Here is a 14,954-nt window from a genome sequence, read left to right as displayed (position 1 = left end):
AAGGGTCTACTGAGGCAATGGGCAATAGTGCCTTTTGCATGGTGGCTCAGCTCCTCCCCTCTGGAGAGTACAAATACACACATGTCACGTTCAACATACTGGTGCTTTGAACAACAGTTCTCTTATCACCGTGACCTTTGCTGGATAAAGAAACTATTCATATTACAGTAAGTAGAAAAGCTTTCAGACTCAATAAACTGTTTAAATGCAGCACTATGCATACATTTAAACATATTAACCCTTTTATGTGGGGGACTGACTTTCAATACAAATAGAATTCTGTTGTTAAAAAGTAAAAAAAAAAAAAAGTAAAATTTGCTATAATAAAGTGAAAGCATACCATGTTTTTAGCAGCAATTTAAAAATTATAGATTTTATTTTTTATTTCTTGGAATGTTCTTTTTAAAGGTAGGAATTTTTTCTCTAAAACATCTTAAACAATTATTAACAACCGTTTTACAATGCCTAGCAATAACATTGTTTGGACACGGATTTAAAGTTAATTTTCTCTTTATTTTTTGACATTTTTTTGGCCTTTTTTGGGTTGGGGCTTCTATTACACTTGAATTTGAATGAGACCAGGATTTACACACTGGGCATATAGTCTACCCACAGAGATAACACAGAGAGACAGATAAACATTCACACTCACATTCCCACCTACAGCCAATCTAGAATTTCAAAATAAGCCCTTTGCTGTACCCAGAGAACCTATAGAGGCACAGTTAGAATTTTTCAAACATTTTTTTAAAAAGATTAGGACATTATAATCTGTTTTTCTGTTTGAAAACTTAATTGGAACTTGCAGATAGTGTTTGCAAATTGTGTGAGAACATCCCTGTCTAGCTATCTTTATTTTTAGGTAGGTATGGTAACATATCACTACATTTACACTCTGATTTTACAAATGACCTTCTTTATGCCAGTAAGTTGATTTTGAATTTCAGATGAGGGTCGTCTGCTGCTGCACTGCTTTCCTGCTGCTCATCCTAATTCCCAAAGCCTGTGAAGGAGGCAACATCTTGGTCTATCCTTCTGAAGGCAGCCACTGGATAAACATGGAAATTCTACTAAAGGCTTTGCACTCTAGAGGACACAATATCACCATTCTGCGTTCTAGTAAAAGCTGGTACATAAAAGATAACTCATCTTATTACAGTGCCTTTACAGTTCCAGTGGAAAACACCTTGGATCAGACATTCATCACAAGGATTGTAGCTGAGATCATAGAATTTGAACGAGGAGCCCTCCCCTTGATTAGTTTTCTCCACATGAGTGTGGGAATGTTTGGCACATTTATTGATGCCCACAAAGGCGTAGGTGCAGTAGTAACAGCAATGATGGATGACAGTGAGTTGATGAGAAAAATGAAAGACAGCAAGTTTGACCTGCTACTTGCTGACCCCTGCTGGGGTGGTGCCATCATTCTGGCCAAATATTTGAACCTTCCTTTGGTTTATAATGTTCGCTGGCTTATAGCTGCAGAGTCACATTTTTCCATAGCTCCGTCACCATTGTCTTATATTCCTATAACAGGAGCAGGGAATACTGACAAGATGACCTTTTTGCAGAGAGTTACAAACATGCTTTTGCACATTATAACTCAAATACAAAATGACCTCTTAGTTAGACTAGTATACCAGAAATTAACTGACAAATATCTTGGGCCTGGTCATGATTTTAATGAGTTAATGATTGCTGCAGACATTTGGCTGATGAGAGTGGACTTTGTGTTTGAGTACCCACGGCCCACAATGCCTAATGTTGTTTATATCGGAGGGTTCCAGTGCAAACCTGCTAAACCTCTGCCTCAGCACTTGGAGGACTTTGTGGAGAGTTCTGGAGACCATGGCTTCATCCTCATGTCTCTGGGAACATTTGTGACTGAACTTCCTGCTGATATAACAAATGAGATCGCTGCAGCTTTTGCTAAACTACCACAGAAAGTCATCTGGAAGTATAAAGGTGACAGACCAGCCAATCTGGGCAATAACACTTTACTGGTGGACTGGATGCCACAGAATGACCTTTTAGGACATCCAAAATTAAAACTGTTTGTGGCACATGGAGGAACAAATGGAGTCCAAGAAGCTATTTATCATGGAGTCCCATTTGTGGGTATACCTGTGTTTTTTGACCAACATGACAACCTGCTACGTCTGAAAGAGAGAGGAGGAGGCAAAATACTTACATTAGCTACAGTTGACAAAGACAACAACTTCCTGAAGGCCATAGAGGAAGTCCTGAATGATCCCTCGTACAGGGCGAACATGCAGAGACTTTCCAGGCTACACAGAGATAAGCCAGTAAAGCCACTGGATAACGCCCTCTTCTGGATAGAGTTTGTCATGAGGCACAAAGGAGCAGCTCACCTGAAAGCACAGTCCTACAGAATGCCCTGGTACTCCTACCATTCTGTAGATGTAGTTTTGTTCCTGGCTGGAGCTATGCTGCTTGTGCTTTTAACCACTTTCTACCTTATTAGGTGTATATACACTGGGATGTGTAAATATAAAGTGAAACATGACTAATGATCAGTGCACAGATGGATTTGATAATGCATTGTGTCATTTTAACTTCTCATTCATGTTTGAGTACCTCATTCATATGAGGTTGTTATAAAAAAAACTTCATCATTATTAAAAGTCTGTGTTTCAAAATAATTCTGAGTGGATTAACTCTAACAAGATAAACATAATCAATGAAAAAAAAATCCATTTTGTATCTTTACCTGAATATATGTAGTTTTGTTATATTTTGCCTTTGTTTAAAAGGGAAAACAACTGCCTCTATGTTTGACAAACAATACATATCTTCTTAATGAAGAGATTTGAGAGGAATTCTCCGTTGATGGGACTTTAAATGATAATCTCATGCCAGGCAAATCTGAGTAATGATCCCATTTGAATTACAGAAAATGTTCTATTTAATTTGTAAACGCTGTCAGATCAGTCGCTTATTAATGCCAAGAATGACAGAATGGCACTGGCATAATGCTCTGGACACGCGTGATTTTTTAGTCTTAAGAGAAAATGAATCAATGAATGAACAACTGAATGGTTGTCAGTTTTACTTTAATCGAATGCAGCATTCAGTTGAAATACAAAAAAATGTCGGTGTAAATGTAACTTAAAATTGAATCAAGATTATTGATTACGCCTGAACGATTATTCAGTACGCCGAGTACGCCGAGCGAATAAAAAGTGCAACAAAAAGCACAAAACGTGTCTTCTTCCTGCCCGTTGACACTGTGCTTTTGGTTCCTGTGTAGGGAGGAGGAAATGGTGGAGCCATAGACATACATAAATATGTATGTCCATGGGTGGAGTAGTCTACAACTTTTGAGGAGTGGAGGTTTGGACAATACGTTTCATTTTTAGTTAAAGGACAAGCACGTGATTATTAAGAGCAACAGCACGACATAAAACACTTGTATTAGATTGTCAACACAACATCGGCTCGTTCCAAGCATCTGCAGTGACAGCATGCTGGCTCAGAACTAGCGAAGATCTTCAACAGGCAACAAAGGTAGTAAGGAGCACTCTGTAGCCTCCATTTCTACGTCTTTTTAATAGTAGCTTTGAGGTTTCTTTAGGCTGGTATTCAGCTTTGTGTTGTCGGTTTTGTGGTCATGCAATCAGTGAAGAAAGCGTGTCTCTCTCCCTCTCTCTGTGCGTGTGTGTGTGTGTGTACAAATAAGGAGTAATGTGTAACGCTTTACTTTTTATGAGTAACGATCATAAGCACTGGTGAGGAGTGTGCACACACATGAAGCCTATCAGCTTCAGTATGAAAACATCGAATCGCGGAAGAATAGTAACAATAAAGCTAAACAATAAAGCGAGACTCGGGTTTGGATTACACAATGTTAGTGACACAAAGAAAGCACAACACAGGAAAATGTAATCACTACGGCCAAGGCGAGAACACTGATCAGAAGAATAAAAAAATTAATTATTTCTTAAATAACTATATGACCTTATATTTTGCAAAAGAACTAAAGAAATTACATTACTGAGTATTACCGAGTATTCAGTATCTTAGACAAATGTTTTTGAGTCGGGTCTGTTTTCCCACAGCTGGTGGCGGTAATGCACCAATTCATAGTTTTCTAACCAAGACGAATTTCAAGTAAGTTTAAAAAAAAGAAGTGCTGTATGAAACTTGCGCAAAGCTATGGTTAGGTGTGGAACGCTTGTAGTAACTGCAGGGCTGTTGTCACGCAGTAAGGCTTGTTAAATTGAAACTGAAGCGCTTATACCCATTCTTATTAAAGTTAAAGCTGATTAAAGTTAATTGGATAGATGGGTTGGTGATTTGATAGATTGCGCTCAGGCTAAGTGGTTAGACATAGTGATAATGACCTTTTTGACTTTATAAGCGTGACTTATTGAATACAATAAACATGCTTCACAAGTGGAAGAGTCTCTATTTACAACCGTGCACAGGTCTATGAACACACAATTCTTGGATCAGTGCCTGCCTTTTATTCTAGAGCCAAATTCAAGATAGTCATTTTAGAGATAATTGTTTATTTTTTTAGTGTTAATGTGTTAATATTTTGCAGACTGGTTAAAATCTCATCGTTTCAGATCAGCATAGTTATTAATATAATATATTTTGGGTTGAAATGTCCAAAATGCAACTTCCTTTTAAACAGACAAGAACTTAACCGTCACAGGCTTTGCACAACTGCAGGGGTGCGGCCAAAAAAAGACAAAAGACACAAAACAAAAAAACCCAGAAAGTGTTGTTTTTTCTTCCACCTTCACTTGTTTCAACTTAACCCACTCCAACTGTGCCTTGTCAGTTTGAAGGAGACGTACAACAAAACTAAGAGCATTTAACTGTAAGTTAAGTTGTTATTTATGCTATTATTTGGCTGTGTTTGTTTTTTGTTGTACTGATTGAGTAGGTTTATATAACACATGCAGCATGACTCGCATTATATATCAAACACACAGCACTAACTGCCGAGAACATTTTAGTGAGTGTCTGTATGTGTGTGTTCACACAACTGTCATTGCTAAGATATGCTTGACAAGTGTCAACAGTTACCCTTTTTATATGCTTTGTTGGTTAATCTGCTATCTAAATTCTTCAATCTTTGTCAATATTTCAGTGTCATTTTTAGAGACATGCATGTAAAGGAATCACTTTTTAAGTGATTCCTTTACATGCATGTACTGGGGGTTCTAATGCACATGGGCCCATTGGGTTTTATGAGACACTGTTCACTTGCTGTGAGAGAGACAAAAATACCTAACCATATCTACATAGCTACTGTAAGTCTTTTTTTCAGTTCAGAACACTGTATCTCTGGCTCATTGCATACTTATCTGGTTAAACAGGAACATCTGAAACCAAAAAATCATCAGTCATCTTCAATGACTTGCATTCAGTGCTTTTATCTGGGTCACAGCACTTTAAAGAGACTGCTTTGTTGACATGCCGACTAAGTTTGTGATGTAACCATGACATTTATAGCTTTTGTTTTTGGTTTGACACAAAAGAAAGTGTGGAAAACTACCCTTACCAGTTTTTTTTGTTTTGTTTTTGTGTGTGTGTGTTTTCTTTTTTTTCTTTTTTATGTGCTCCACTGCCAGATAGTGCCATGACAGGTAGTGGCGAGATTATAAATCTCCTAAACTAAATCCAAACATTTTAAAATATATAAGAAAACAGATGCATTTGATCAGTTAAACATGCAGAGATTACTTAATTTCTTAAGAGGAAGATGCCAAACATAGTCACGCTTACAAAATAATTTCTGTTCAGGGACACTGGGATCTGACACAGAATGCACGCAGAGCTCTTGGCACCACACAGCACTCTAATTTCCTGAGAGGGCTCCATGTGCTACATACACGTGAGGGCTGTCAGAAGGAATTTTCTCATGCAAATAAAGAGACAATTGAATAGAAAATCACTGCAGGTCTCTGTTATCCTGATATATCATTGGCCATTGTGCACACATTTGCTGTGATATCATTGTAACAACTCTCTGATTTGTGTGTCCTGTTTTTCACCTCTGTTTCTATTTCAGAACACAGCGCTTATGAAGATTTGAAGATGTTTTTGTCACTGGCTTCCATCCTCTCTTTTTTGACTGTTTTTATTCCTGTCGCACATTCTGGAAAAATTCTGGTATTTCCACATGATGGAAGCCACTGGGTGAACATGAGAGTACTTGTTGAAGAGCTCCATTTGCAGGGACACAATGTGACAGTGATTCGGAATGCAGACAGCTGGTACATCAGTAAAACGTCTCCACATTACAATGTAATCACAGTGGATGTTGATGGTGGTGGAAATGAAGATTTTTTTCGTGCATTTGTCTCTGAGGTTATTAAAATTAAGCGAAGCATGGGGTCTGCATGGTCTCACTTTGCTTTACAAATGGAGTTAAAAGACAAATTCTATGAACTGCACAAAAAAGTCTGTGAAGTGATTGTGTTCATCTTTGAAAATGAAGATTTAATGAAGTCCTTAAAAGATGCCAAGTATGATGTGGTTTTGACAGATCCTGCTAATGGCGGAGGAGTGTTGCTGGCACATTACCTTGGCGTGCCATTGGTGTTCAATGCTCGATGGACTGTTCATGGTGAGGCCCACTTTGCTATTGCGCCCTCTCCACTTTCCTATGTTCCACTATCACCTTCAGAGTTAACGGATCACATGACCTTCTTTGGGAGGGTCCAGAACATGTTATTTTACATCACGAGAATGCATCTGTACAAGCAAATAGTTGAACCACATTATTCTGTATTGTCAAATCGCTACATTGGACCAGGTGTGCATTATTTCTCCCTTTTTCAAGCTGCAGATTTGTGGCTAATGAGAGTGGACTTTGTTTTTGAGTTTCCACGACCCACCATGCCTAATGTTGTTTATATGGGAGGTTTCCAGTGTAAACCTGCAAAACCTCTTCCACAACACTTAGAGGAGTTTGTGCAGAGTTCTGGAGATCATGGAGTTATCATTATGTCACTAGGGTCTTTGATTGGAGAACTTCCCTCTGACTTAGCTGAAGAGATTGCTGCAGCTTTTGGCGAGTTACCTCAGAAAGTGATCTGGAGGTATAAAGGTAACAAACCAGCCCTTCTAGGCAGCAATACATTACTAGTCGACTGGATGCCACAGAATGACCTGCTAGGACATCCAAGTATTAAACTATTTGTAAGTCATGGGGGAACTAATGGGATTTATGAGGCTATATATCATGGGATTCCAATAGTTGGCATTCCCATTATTTTTGATCAAGCTGACAACTTATCCCGAATGAGAGCAAAAGGTGTTGCGAAGGTTTTGGATGTTTCAGATTTGGACAGGAAAATATTAAAAAATGCAATACAGGAAGTCCTTAATGAACCATCCTACACAATAAACATGCAGAGGCTCTCCAGGCTACACAGAGATCAGCCAATGAAGCCACTGGATCGTGCTATCTTTTGGATTGAGTTTGTCATGAGACATAAAGGTGCAGCTCATCTAAGGACTGAGTCCTACAAACTGCCCTGGTATTTCTACTACTCTCTAGATGTCATATTATTTTTACTAACAAGTGCACTACTTACATTGTGTTTTTTTGTCATGTTACTATGGTTTTGCTTTAGATTGTGTTTGAAAAGAAAAGCAAAATCTGACTAAAAGTCATTTTCATATATGTTGATATATTGTTACAGCACAGTCAGTTTGGCTGTGGTTAGTAAAACTGATTTCTTTCTCAGTCATTCCCAGTTTGCCAGAAATACTGTCTCAGCCAGTCCCAGTGTTCATACTGCTGCACCCAAAATCTTCTCTAGCCCATCTTTACTTGAGTTGATCATCATATAAGTCATCATATAAGTTAACTGTTTTTCATATTTCTTTATTATAAAGATCAGTAGTGGTTTGCACATTTGTCTGAAACACAGTCCCTGGTTCAAGAGCGGTAGGAGATACATCCGGCATAAAAATCTGCCAAATCAAATATGTGCAAATATGTATGCAAATATACATATCCTGTATGTTTATTTTACATGACCTCCTGTAGTCTTCTGAAGTACCTTCGTGGGCCATCAGGTGGTGCTGGCTACACTTTGGGAATCACTGTAAGAAAAAAATCTACTTATCTGTATGTTTTTCTGATAGGATTATTTATAACATGTATGGATTTTCCAAATCAGAAAAAAACACATTTGAGGACTGTGCACCACAAAACTAGTTACCTTCATTTTTTGTATGAATTTAAATTACAGAATTGCAATAAAACAAAAGCTTATTGCACCCTGTATGTGTTATGGTATATGTTCCTCTGTAGCATTAAACATCTGTAACCCTTCAGTTTTGAAAACAAGGTTTTCCTTATTCAGTCTTAATTTGGTAACTGATGGGCATACGACAAACATCAAATACTGCGTTACCTCCCCTTTGCACTTTCTTATCACCTGTGCTTAAAAGAACATGATACTGCAGTACCAAAGTCCTGCTTAGGTTTAAAACTCTAATGGTTGGTGCATGTTGGTCTCTCTGGCAAAACTGAATTTGAAATTACACAGTCTGCTAAAAAAGGTAACAGTATATTTTTACCTACCTTTACCTACAAAAACGTAATAGCTTTTGGGACTGGTAGTTATATGTATTTTCAAGTTAATTGTTAATTGTACCACAATGTTCTTCCTGTGGTTTGGATTCTCTTCAGGGACACAGGTTACTTAACTTAATAGCTTATATATGCAAAAGCCTAAGTTACTTTATAGACTTCACAGGCTACTTGAAAATATTCAAAGTTTTATTTTAAAGCTTATTGATCTTTACATTTTTGTTATTAAGCTGATTGGAGAAGGCTGCACATACTACAGCAAACACACAGTCATAAAACTTATTGACATAAAATGAAAATAACAATTGTTTAATTGTTGTAATTGTTTAATAAAACAGAAGACTATAATGAGCTTTTTTCCAACCTTTAGAATTAAAATGCGCTGGACCTGCATTCTGATCAGTTTCTGCTGGCTCTGCCCAACGTTGGTTCATGCTGGGAAAGTGCTTGTTTTTCCAGTGGATGGGAGCCACTGGGTAAATATGAATGTCATTATTCAGGAGCTACATCTAAGGGGCCACCAGGTTTCCGTTGTGCGTTCAACAGACAGCTGGTACATCAAGGAATCCTCCCCATTCTATACTTCAATTACGCTCGATATGGAGTCAGGGTTTGATGAAGATTTTTTAACAGCATTTATTGCGGAACTGTTGGGACATCCAGAAGGGAGGGATGTCTGTCTGGAAACGCTTTAAACTGGAAATGGAACTAGCAAAAAAAACCCTCTGAAGTGCAAAAGAAACAAAGCAAATTGATTGAAGGGCTTTTTGAAAACAAAGAGCTTATACAGTCACTAAAGGATGCAGAATATGATCTTGTCCTGACAGATCCTGCCACACCAACAGGTGCCATACTTGCCCAATACCTCAAGTTGCCTCTTGTTTTTAATGTTAGATGGACTAGTCAGGGTGAAGGCCATTTTTCAATTGCACCATCTCCTCTCTCTTATGTAGGGAGTGAGCTATCTGATAAAATGAGCTTTTTTGAGAGGCTGCTAAATGTCCTAATTTTTGGTTTCGCAGAATATCAGATTGCCCAGTATTTGCTACCACATTATGAGAACCTCATTGAAAAATATTTTGGTCCAGACACAGACTACTTATCCATGTTTCAAGCTGACCTGTGGCTAATGAGAGTGGATTTTGTGTTTGAGTTTCCTCGCCCCACCATGCCTAATGTTATCTATATGGGAGGGTTCCAGTGCAAACCAGCAAAACCGCTTCCACAACATTTGGAGGACTTTGTGCAGAGTTCTGGAGAACATGGTGTGATCCTCATGTCTCTGGGAACTTTGATTGGAGAACTACCCCCTGACCTAGCTGAAGCGATCACTGCGGCTTTTGCAAAATTACCCCAGAAAGTCATTTGGCGGTATAAAGGTGACAGGCCAGGCACTCTGGGTAACAACACTTTGTTGGTGGACTGGATGCCACAGAGTGACCTATTAGGGCATCCTAAAATAAAACTTTTTGTGGCTCATGGGGGAACAAATGGTGTTCAAGAAGCTATTTATCATGGAGTCCCTATTTTAGGACTTCCTCTGGTTTTTGATCAACATGATAATTTACTTAGAATCAAAGAAAGAGGAGCAGGGAAAGTCATAGATGTTTTTACTATGAATGAAGACATTTTCTTTCAAGGTATTATGGAAGTCCTGACTGATCCCTCCTACGGGATGAACATGCAGAGACTTTCCAGGCTGCACAGAGATCAGCCAATAAAGCCACTGGACAATGCCCTCTTCTGGATAGAGTTCATCATGAGACACAAAGGTGCAGCTCACTTAAGAACTGAATCCTACAAACTGCCCTGGTATTCCTACCACTCTATAGATGTGATACTTTTCTTAGCTGCAGTTGTGCTGGTTATTCTGGGCACCTTTGCTCTCTTAATAAAATGCCTATGCTCTATGTTCCTGAGGAAAAAGCATAAACGTGATTAAAAAGAAATAAAATGGCAATTAATGTAAAACTTTAAACACGTAAATCATGAAATATTGTATTGTCTTGTGGTACTGTGATTTGATGGGGATGATAGATGTCTAAAAAATAAGAAAAAGAAGATACAAATAATTAATTCTTTTAAAATTCTGCATTTTATTAGTAAAGAAATAACTTAGTTAAGGCTGACCATACTACTTTAAATTATATCCTGTCAGTATATTTCAGCATCTTTCAGGATTTATAGGGCTTTGAGATACTGTATTGTATGTAAAGTCAAATCACAGTCTATATAGATTTTACTTTAACCCTTAAGTGAAACAAACAAATAGTTGTCGTCACTATAGAATTAAATAAAAGTGTGACCAAAGCATGTTTGTACTGTTCATTAATTTCTGTGCTGTGGAGAATCTGCTCTCATTTTCTTCTAATCATCTGACTTTACGAGTTTAGTGACTCCATGGGACTTCACTCTGTTCAGCTATCTTTGAAAGGTTTTCTTAATTGCAGTGTTTTCCCCTGCTGTGGTCTGGAATCCTATGCACACTACAACTATTACTAAAGGGAATATCTGGAAAAACACGCATGCATCCATTTTCTGAACATGGATGCATGTTAAGAAAATCATCACTTCAAGTTGAAGGGATGTTGGAGCCTATCCTAGCTTACATATTGCGAAGGCAGGGTACACCCTTGACAAGTCACCAGGGTGTACCCAGGGTAAGCGCTTAGAGACAAACAACCTTACAATCACATCTATAGCCAATTTAATCACCAATTAACCTAACAAGCATGACTTTGGACCATGGGAGGAAGCTGCACCTAGAGGGAGCCCACACAGGCTCAGAGGAGAACATGCAAACTATGCACAGAAAGGCCCCAGTGAACCAGAAAAGTTCTTGCAGTACTAACCAGTGCATCACGGCACTGCTCTTGTAGGTGAGGTTTCATAACAAACAGCTACACCATTTGCCATTTTATCACTGAAATTACTAGAAGTTACAAACCATTCATCCTGTGTAAGGCAAATTTACCACTCGTTTCAACAAAAATAAGACAGAAAGAAATGAAGTAGTTTGAGATTCTTAGTTGTGTGACTACATTAGTTGGCCAATGAATATGACATCCTGCTGTGTCTAAGAATGAGGGGAGTGGATTAGATAAAGGCAACAACGTCCTCAGGGCCAAACAGGAAGTTTTGAATAAGCCATCCCTCAGGATGAACATGCTACATTTTCAACACTTAATAGGTTTAACTGCCACTTGGGGAACATTTCAAAGCGAAAGAAAATACAATTCACAGCTAAACTACTGCTATTACCATCAGCTTTGTGAGACCTGGCTAGATCTTCACGCTGCAGAGGTGCACCAGTCTTTAGGATAACAATTTTCCAATTGCTTAATTATTCATTAAATTTGACTAAAGTCCTAAAGAGTAATTTTGCAACAGCATTTTTTAATTCAAATAATATATTTTATCTAGCGCTACATAATTTTTGTAATGCAAGCTCGAGAGATGCTACGTTTTATCTTCAAGAGCCAATCAAACTGAAAGACAACTCAAATTCTCAAGACCGCAGGTTTATAAGGGCTATGACAAATGACCATACAGAGTATTTTACTTCAATAAATAAATTTTTTATTACAAAAAGATTAAAAAACATACAGGAAGTATTGTTATAGAAAGTATGTCAATGGGAAACAGGTGAAACATTAAGAATTTCACTTAAGTCTGAATTTTTACTGTTACCAAAAAGTAAACATAACGGGGGTCTAACATCTTTTGCTACAGGAGGGAAAACAAGAAGTGAAGTTTCAGTTTAGAGAAGTGAAATTTTCACATTCTTCTTTTAGCAATCACACATTAAAAAAACAATAGTACAAGTCAACTAATGTTAGTCGGATCAATATTAGCTGCCTGGTGGATTTCACTTGTGTTAAGATAAAAACACAAACAAAAAAAAAAAAATTTAAAAACTTGATTACATGACATAGTGAAATATCACTTTTAAGGGCAAAAACAAACATGCTAAAAATTAAATGCACATACGTGTGCAATAAAATAAGACTGGGGTTAAGAACTAGCTAGCTAAGGACAAAAATTCCAAAAACAAAGAGACGTTTTATTGAAAGTAACGACGCTTAACAGTTTCTCTTCCTCCTGGCTCCTGCCTTGTCATCAAGTAGTCTAATAAAACAGATGAATCAGCTGAATTGGCGATCGATGTACTAATCCATTACTTTATGTAGCTTTTGCAGACAAGACACGAAAAGAGAACCATATTTCTCACTCAAAACACACCACAAAGTTTAGGTAAAACAAACAACCCCCCCCCCACACACACACACACACACAATACATTACAGGACAATAAGAGTTTTCACTAATATTGATATTATATGCATATTTATGAGGCTTCATTTGGCAGCATCAGTGGCTATTCAAAGGCACTGTATATCCCGCTTCCATGAGGAAAATACTCAAATGGTACAGCAGTTACAAAAACTTATAGTAAATGTCTGTTCCAAGTATTTACAAGTATCCGTGCCAGCAGGGCAGGTGTGGTGGGCGGTGTGTGTCCCCTCAAGATGTCCGGGTCCTTAGAGAGCTCATCCTGAGCACAGTGAGCTCAGCTACATTTGCATCCTGCATCTCCACATCTTGTTGGCAGCTTTCTCTGATTACATACACTATGAGACCCATACAGATGAAAATGAGGAGGACTATGCCTATAACCTAGGGTACAGAGGAGCACCACTTTGTTTAGTAAATATCAACATAAAAGGCATCATGTTGGTCAATAATATCTATTAACAAAGCTATAAGAATGTTCACAGATGTAACAGCAATTAATATGTTCTATAGAGTGCATACTCAGAGATAAGTGCTCTCATTGTGTTCATCATATGCAGTGGTTTATTAACAAAAAAGTAATCTACTCACCTGAGAAAACACAAACAGCTGTTGTGAGCGGAGCATTAGTTCTTGTGTGGTGACATCTCCCTCTCTAATTGGCTCACACCATTTCTGTGGAGCTGCCTTGTCAACTAGTACAAATCTACCCTCCCAGTCTGTCATAGCACAAGCAAAGTATTGGCCATCGAGGAACAATAAAATCAGCCACACGATAGCGGGAACAAAACTGGAGAGGGACACAGTTTTCCTGCACCACATATCACATCTGCATCCTTGAATGATCAGCATCAAAGTGAAGGCCATGACGGCAGGAATGATGAAGAATGCTGATGAAAACAATCCGTTCCATTTAGGACTGCAAGGACACTCAAACTCCAGCTCCACCAGCTTCTCTAGTCCCATGAGGATAAAGCCAAAAGCCACATTTGATACCAGAGGACTGTTACTAAGTTCATTTTTCAGCCTGGTAAGCCATTGTTGTCTACTTTCCATACTAGATTGACCAAAGAATGAAGACAGTCGTTGTAAAAAACCCAAAAGAGGATCCTCCGTTGTGAACACATTGGCAACAGCTAAGTGATGCGTAATTAACGCATCCAGGGGTAAGTTTTCCCCTCAGGCAAAATGCCACACTTCCACTCTGATTGGTTTTGAACAAAAGAGGGTGTGCCGTCTGCTCTGACATTTCTATAGCTGATTGGGCTTTGTGAAGTTTCAGGTGGGGTTACTTTTTAAATGTGGTCTTCCATGGACAAACTGGAGGGAGGGCTGTAAAGTGGAGGGAAGTTTGTTCTGCAATTGAGCAAAGATTGGCATTTTCCAACAAAACACCCATGAAGGGGTAGCCATATATCCAAGGGCAGGCTTTTACATTGAAGAATCAATTTGCAATCCCCAATTCACACTGCAACAAAACAAAAAGGAAGGGATTTCAAAATGAAAATCATATTCAGCTAAATAAAGGACACATAATTTACCACACATAGCTACAGTTGTTAGTGCTTGAAGTCCTCAAGCGTTTCCCCCATTTGCTACAAGTGTTTGGAATTACAAAAATGGATGCAAGTTGACACTTTTCTCTTTTCCTCTACTGACCACGGGAGGTCGCCCATGCAGCGGGACAGCGCAGATTAAGGATAGAAGAGGATTACAGGAGGCCATGTTGAACTTTCAAGGGGATGTGGTACATACAGCTCCAGAGCACCCAGGCTAGGGATGTGATGACATAATTTATAAATGACCTCAGTGAGCTCAAGAGCATCACCATAATCTCCTCACGTTAAAACCTGACAGTATTTAGGCGCAATGAATAAAGGTCAGAAAAAACACCACTGATGAAAACTAAATTGCTTTCAGCTGATCTTCATATACACCTCAACTTATTTATAAAAAATCAATTATTCATACTCGTGTTATGGCAAGCTCTTGACTACTGACCTGCCACTTTATAGGAGACGTTAATTTTGCAAGAGTTGTGGAACGGAGTTAGGGAATTATTTAGATTCAGACTGTA

General features: G+C 38.4%; 3 protein-coding genes and 1 pseudogene across 4 annotated transcripts; 3 read left to right on the top strand and 1 right to left on the bottom strand.

The window, feature by feature from the left end:
* Positions 1 to 45: 45 nt before the first annotated feature.
* On the top strand, positions 46 to 2,621 carry LOC120721239 (UDP-glucuronosyltransferase 2C1-like). The gene is made up of 2 exons (XM_040011439.1): positions 46 to 167; positions 948 to 2,621. Exon 2 carries the CDS (start codon positions 948 to 950, stop codon positions 2,529 to 2,531), a length of 1,584 nt encoding a protein of 527 aa, XP_039867373.1. The 5' UTR covers positions 46 to 167; the 3' UTR covers positions 2,532 to 2,621.
* A 538-nt stretch (positions 2,622 to 3,159) lies between these two features.
* Positions 3,160 to 8,268, top strand: LOC120721027 (UDP-glucuronosyltransferase 2C1-like). 2 transcript variants are annotated; one of them, XM_040011023.1, is made up of 2 exons: positions 3,160 to 3,528; positions 6,047 to 8,268. In XM_040011023.1, the coding sequence occupies exon 2, from the start codon at positions 6,073 to 6,075 to the stop codon at positions 7,648 to 7,650; it is 1,578 nt and encodes a 525-aa protein (XP_039866957.1). In that variant the 5' UTR covers positions 3,160 to 3,528; positions 6,047 to 6,072; the 3' UTR covers positions 7,651 to 8,268. The 2 variants fall into 2 exon arrangements, with proteins under 2 accessions (XP_039866957.1, XP_039866958.1); XM_040011024.1 differs by lacking the exon at positions 3,160 to 3,528 and adding an exon at positions 3,535 to 4,849.
* Positions 8,269 to 8,384: 116 nt separating this feature from the next.
* Positions 8,385 to 11,884, top strand: LOC120721026 (annotated as a pseudogene).
* A 317-nt stretch (positions 11,885 to 12,201) lies between these two features.
* LOC120721030 (calcium homeostasis modulator protein 6) lies at positions 12,202 to 14,338 on the bottom strand. Its single transcript, XM_040011032.1, has 2 exons — positions 13,469 to 14,338; positions 12,202 to 13,261 (listed from the first exon to the last, which is right to left on the bottom strand). The coding sequence occupies exons 1-2, from the start codon at positions 13,931 to 13,933 to the stop codon at positions 13,109 to 13,111; spliced, it is 618 nt and encodes a 205-aa protein (XP_039866966.1). The 5' UTR covers positions 13,934 to 14,338; the 3' UTR covers positions 12,202 to 13,108.
* Positions 14,339 to 14,954: the final 616 nt, after the last annotated feature.

The sequence above is a fragment of the Simochromis diagramma genome, unplaced genomic scaffold (assembly GCF_900408965.1).
Source record: "Simochromis diagramma unplaced genomic scaffold, fSimDia1.1 OVJJ01000603.1, whole genome shotgun sequence".
Taxonomy (NCBI): Eukaryota; Metazoa; Chordata; class Actinopteri; order Cichliformes; family Cichlidae; genus Simochromis; species Simochromis diagramma.
The sequence above is the reverse complement of the archived record's forward strand: the minus strand, read 5'-3'. Positions and strand labels throughout refer to the sequence as shown.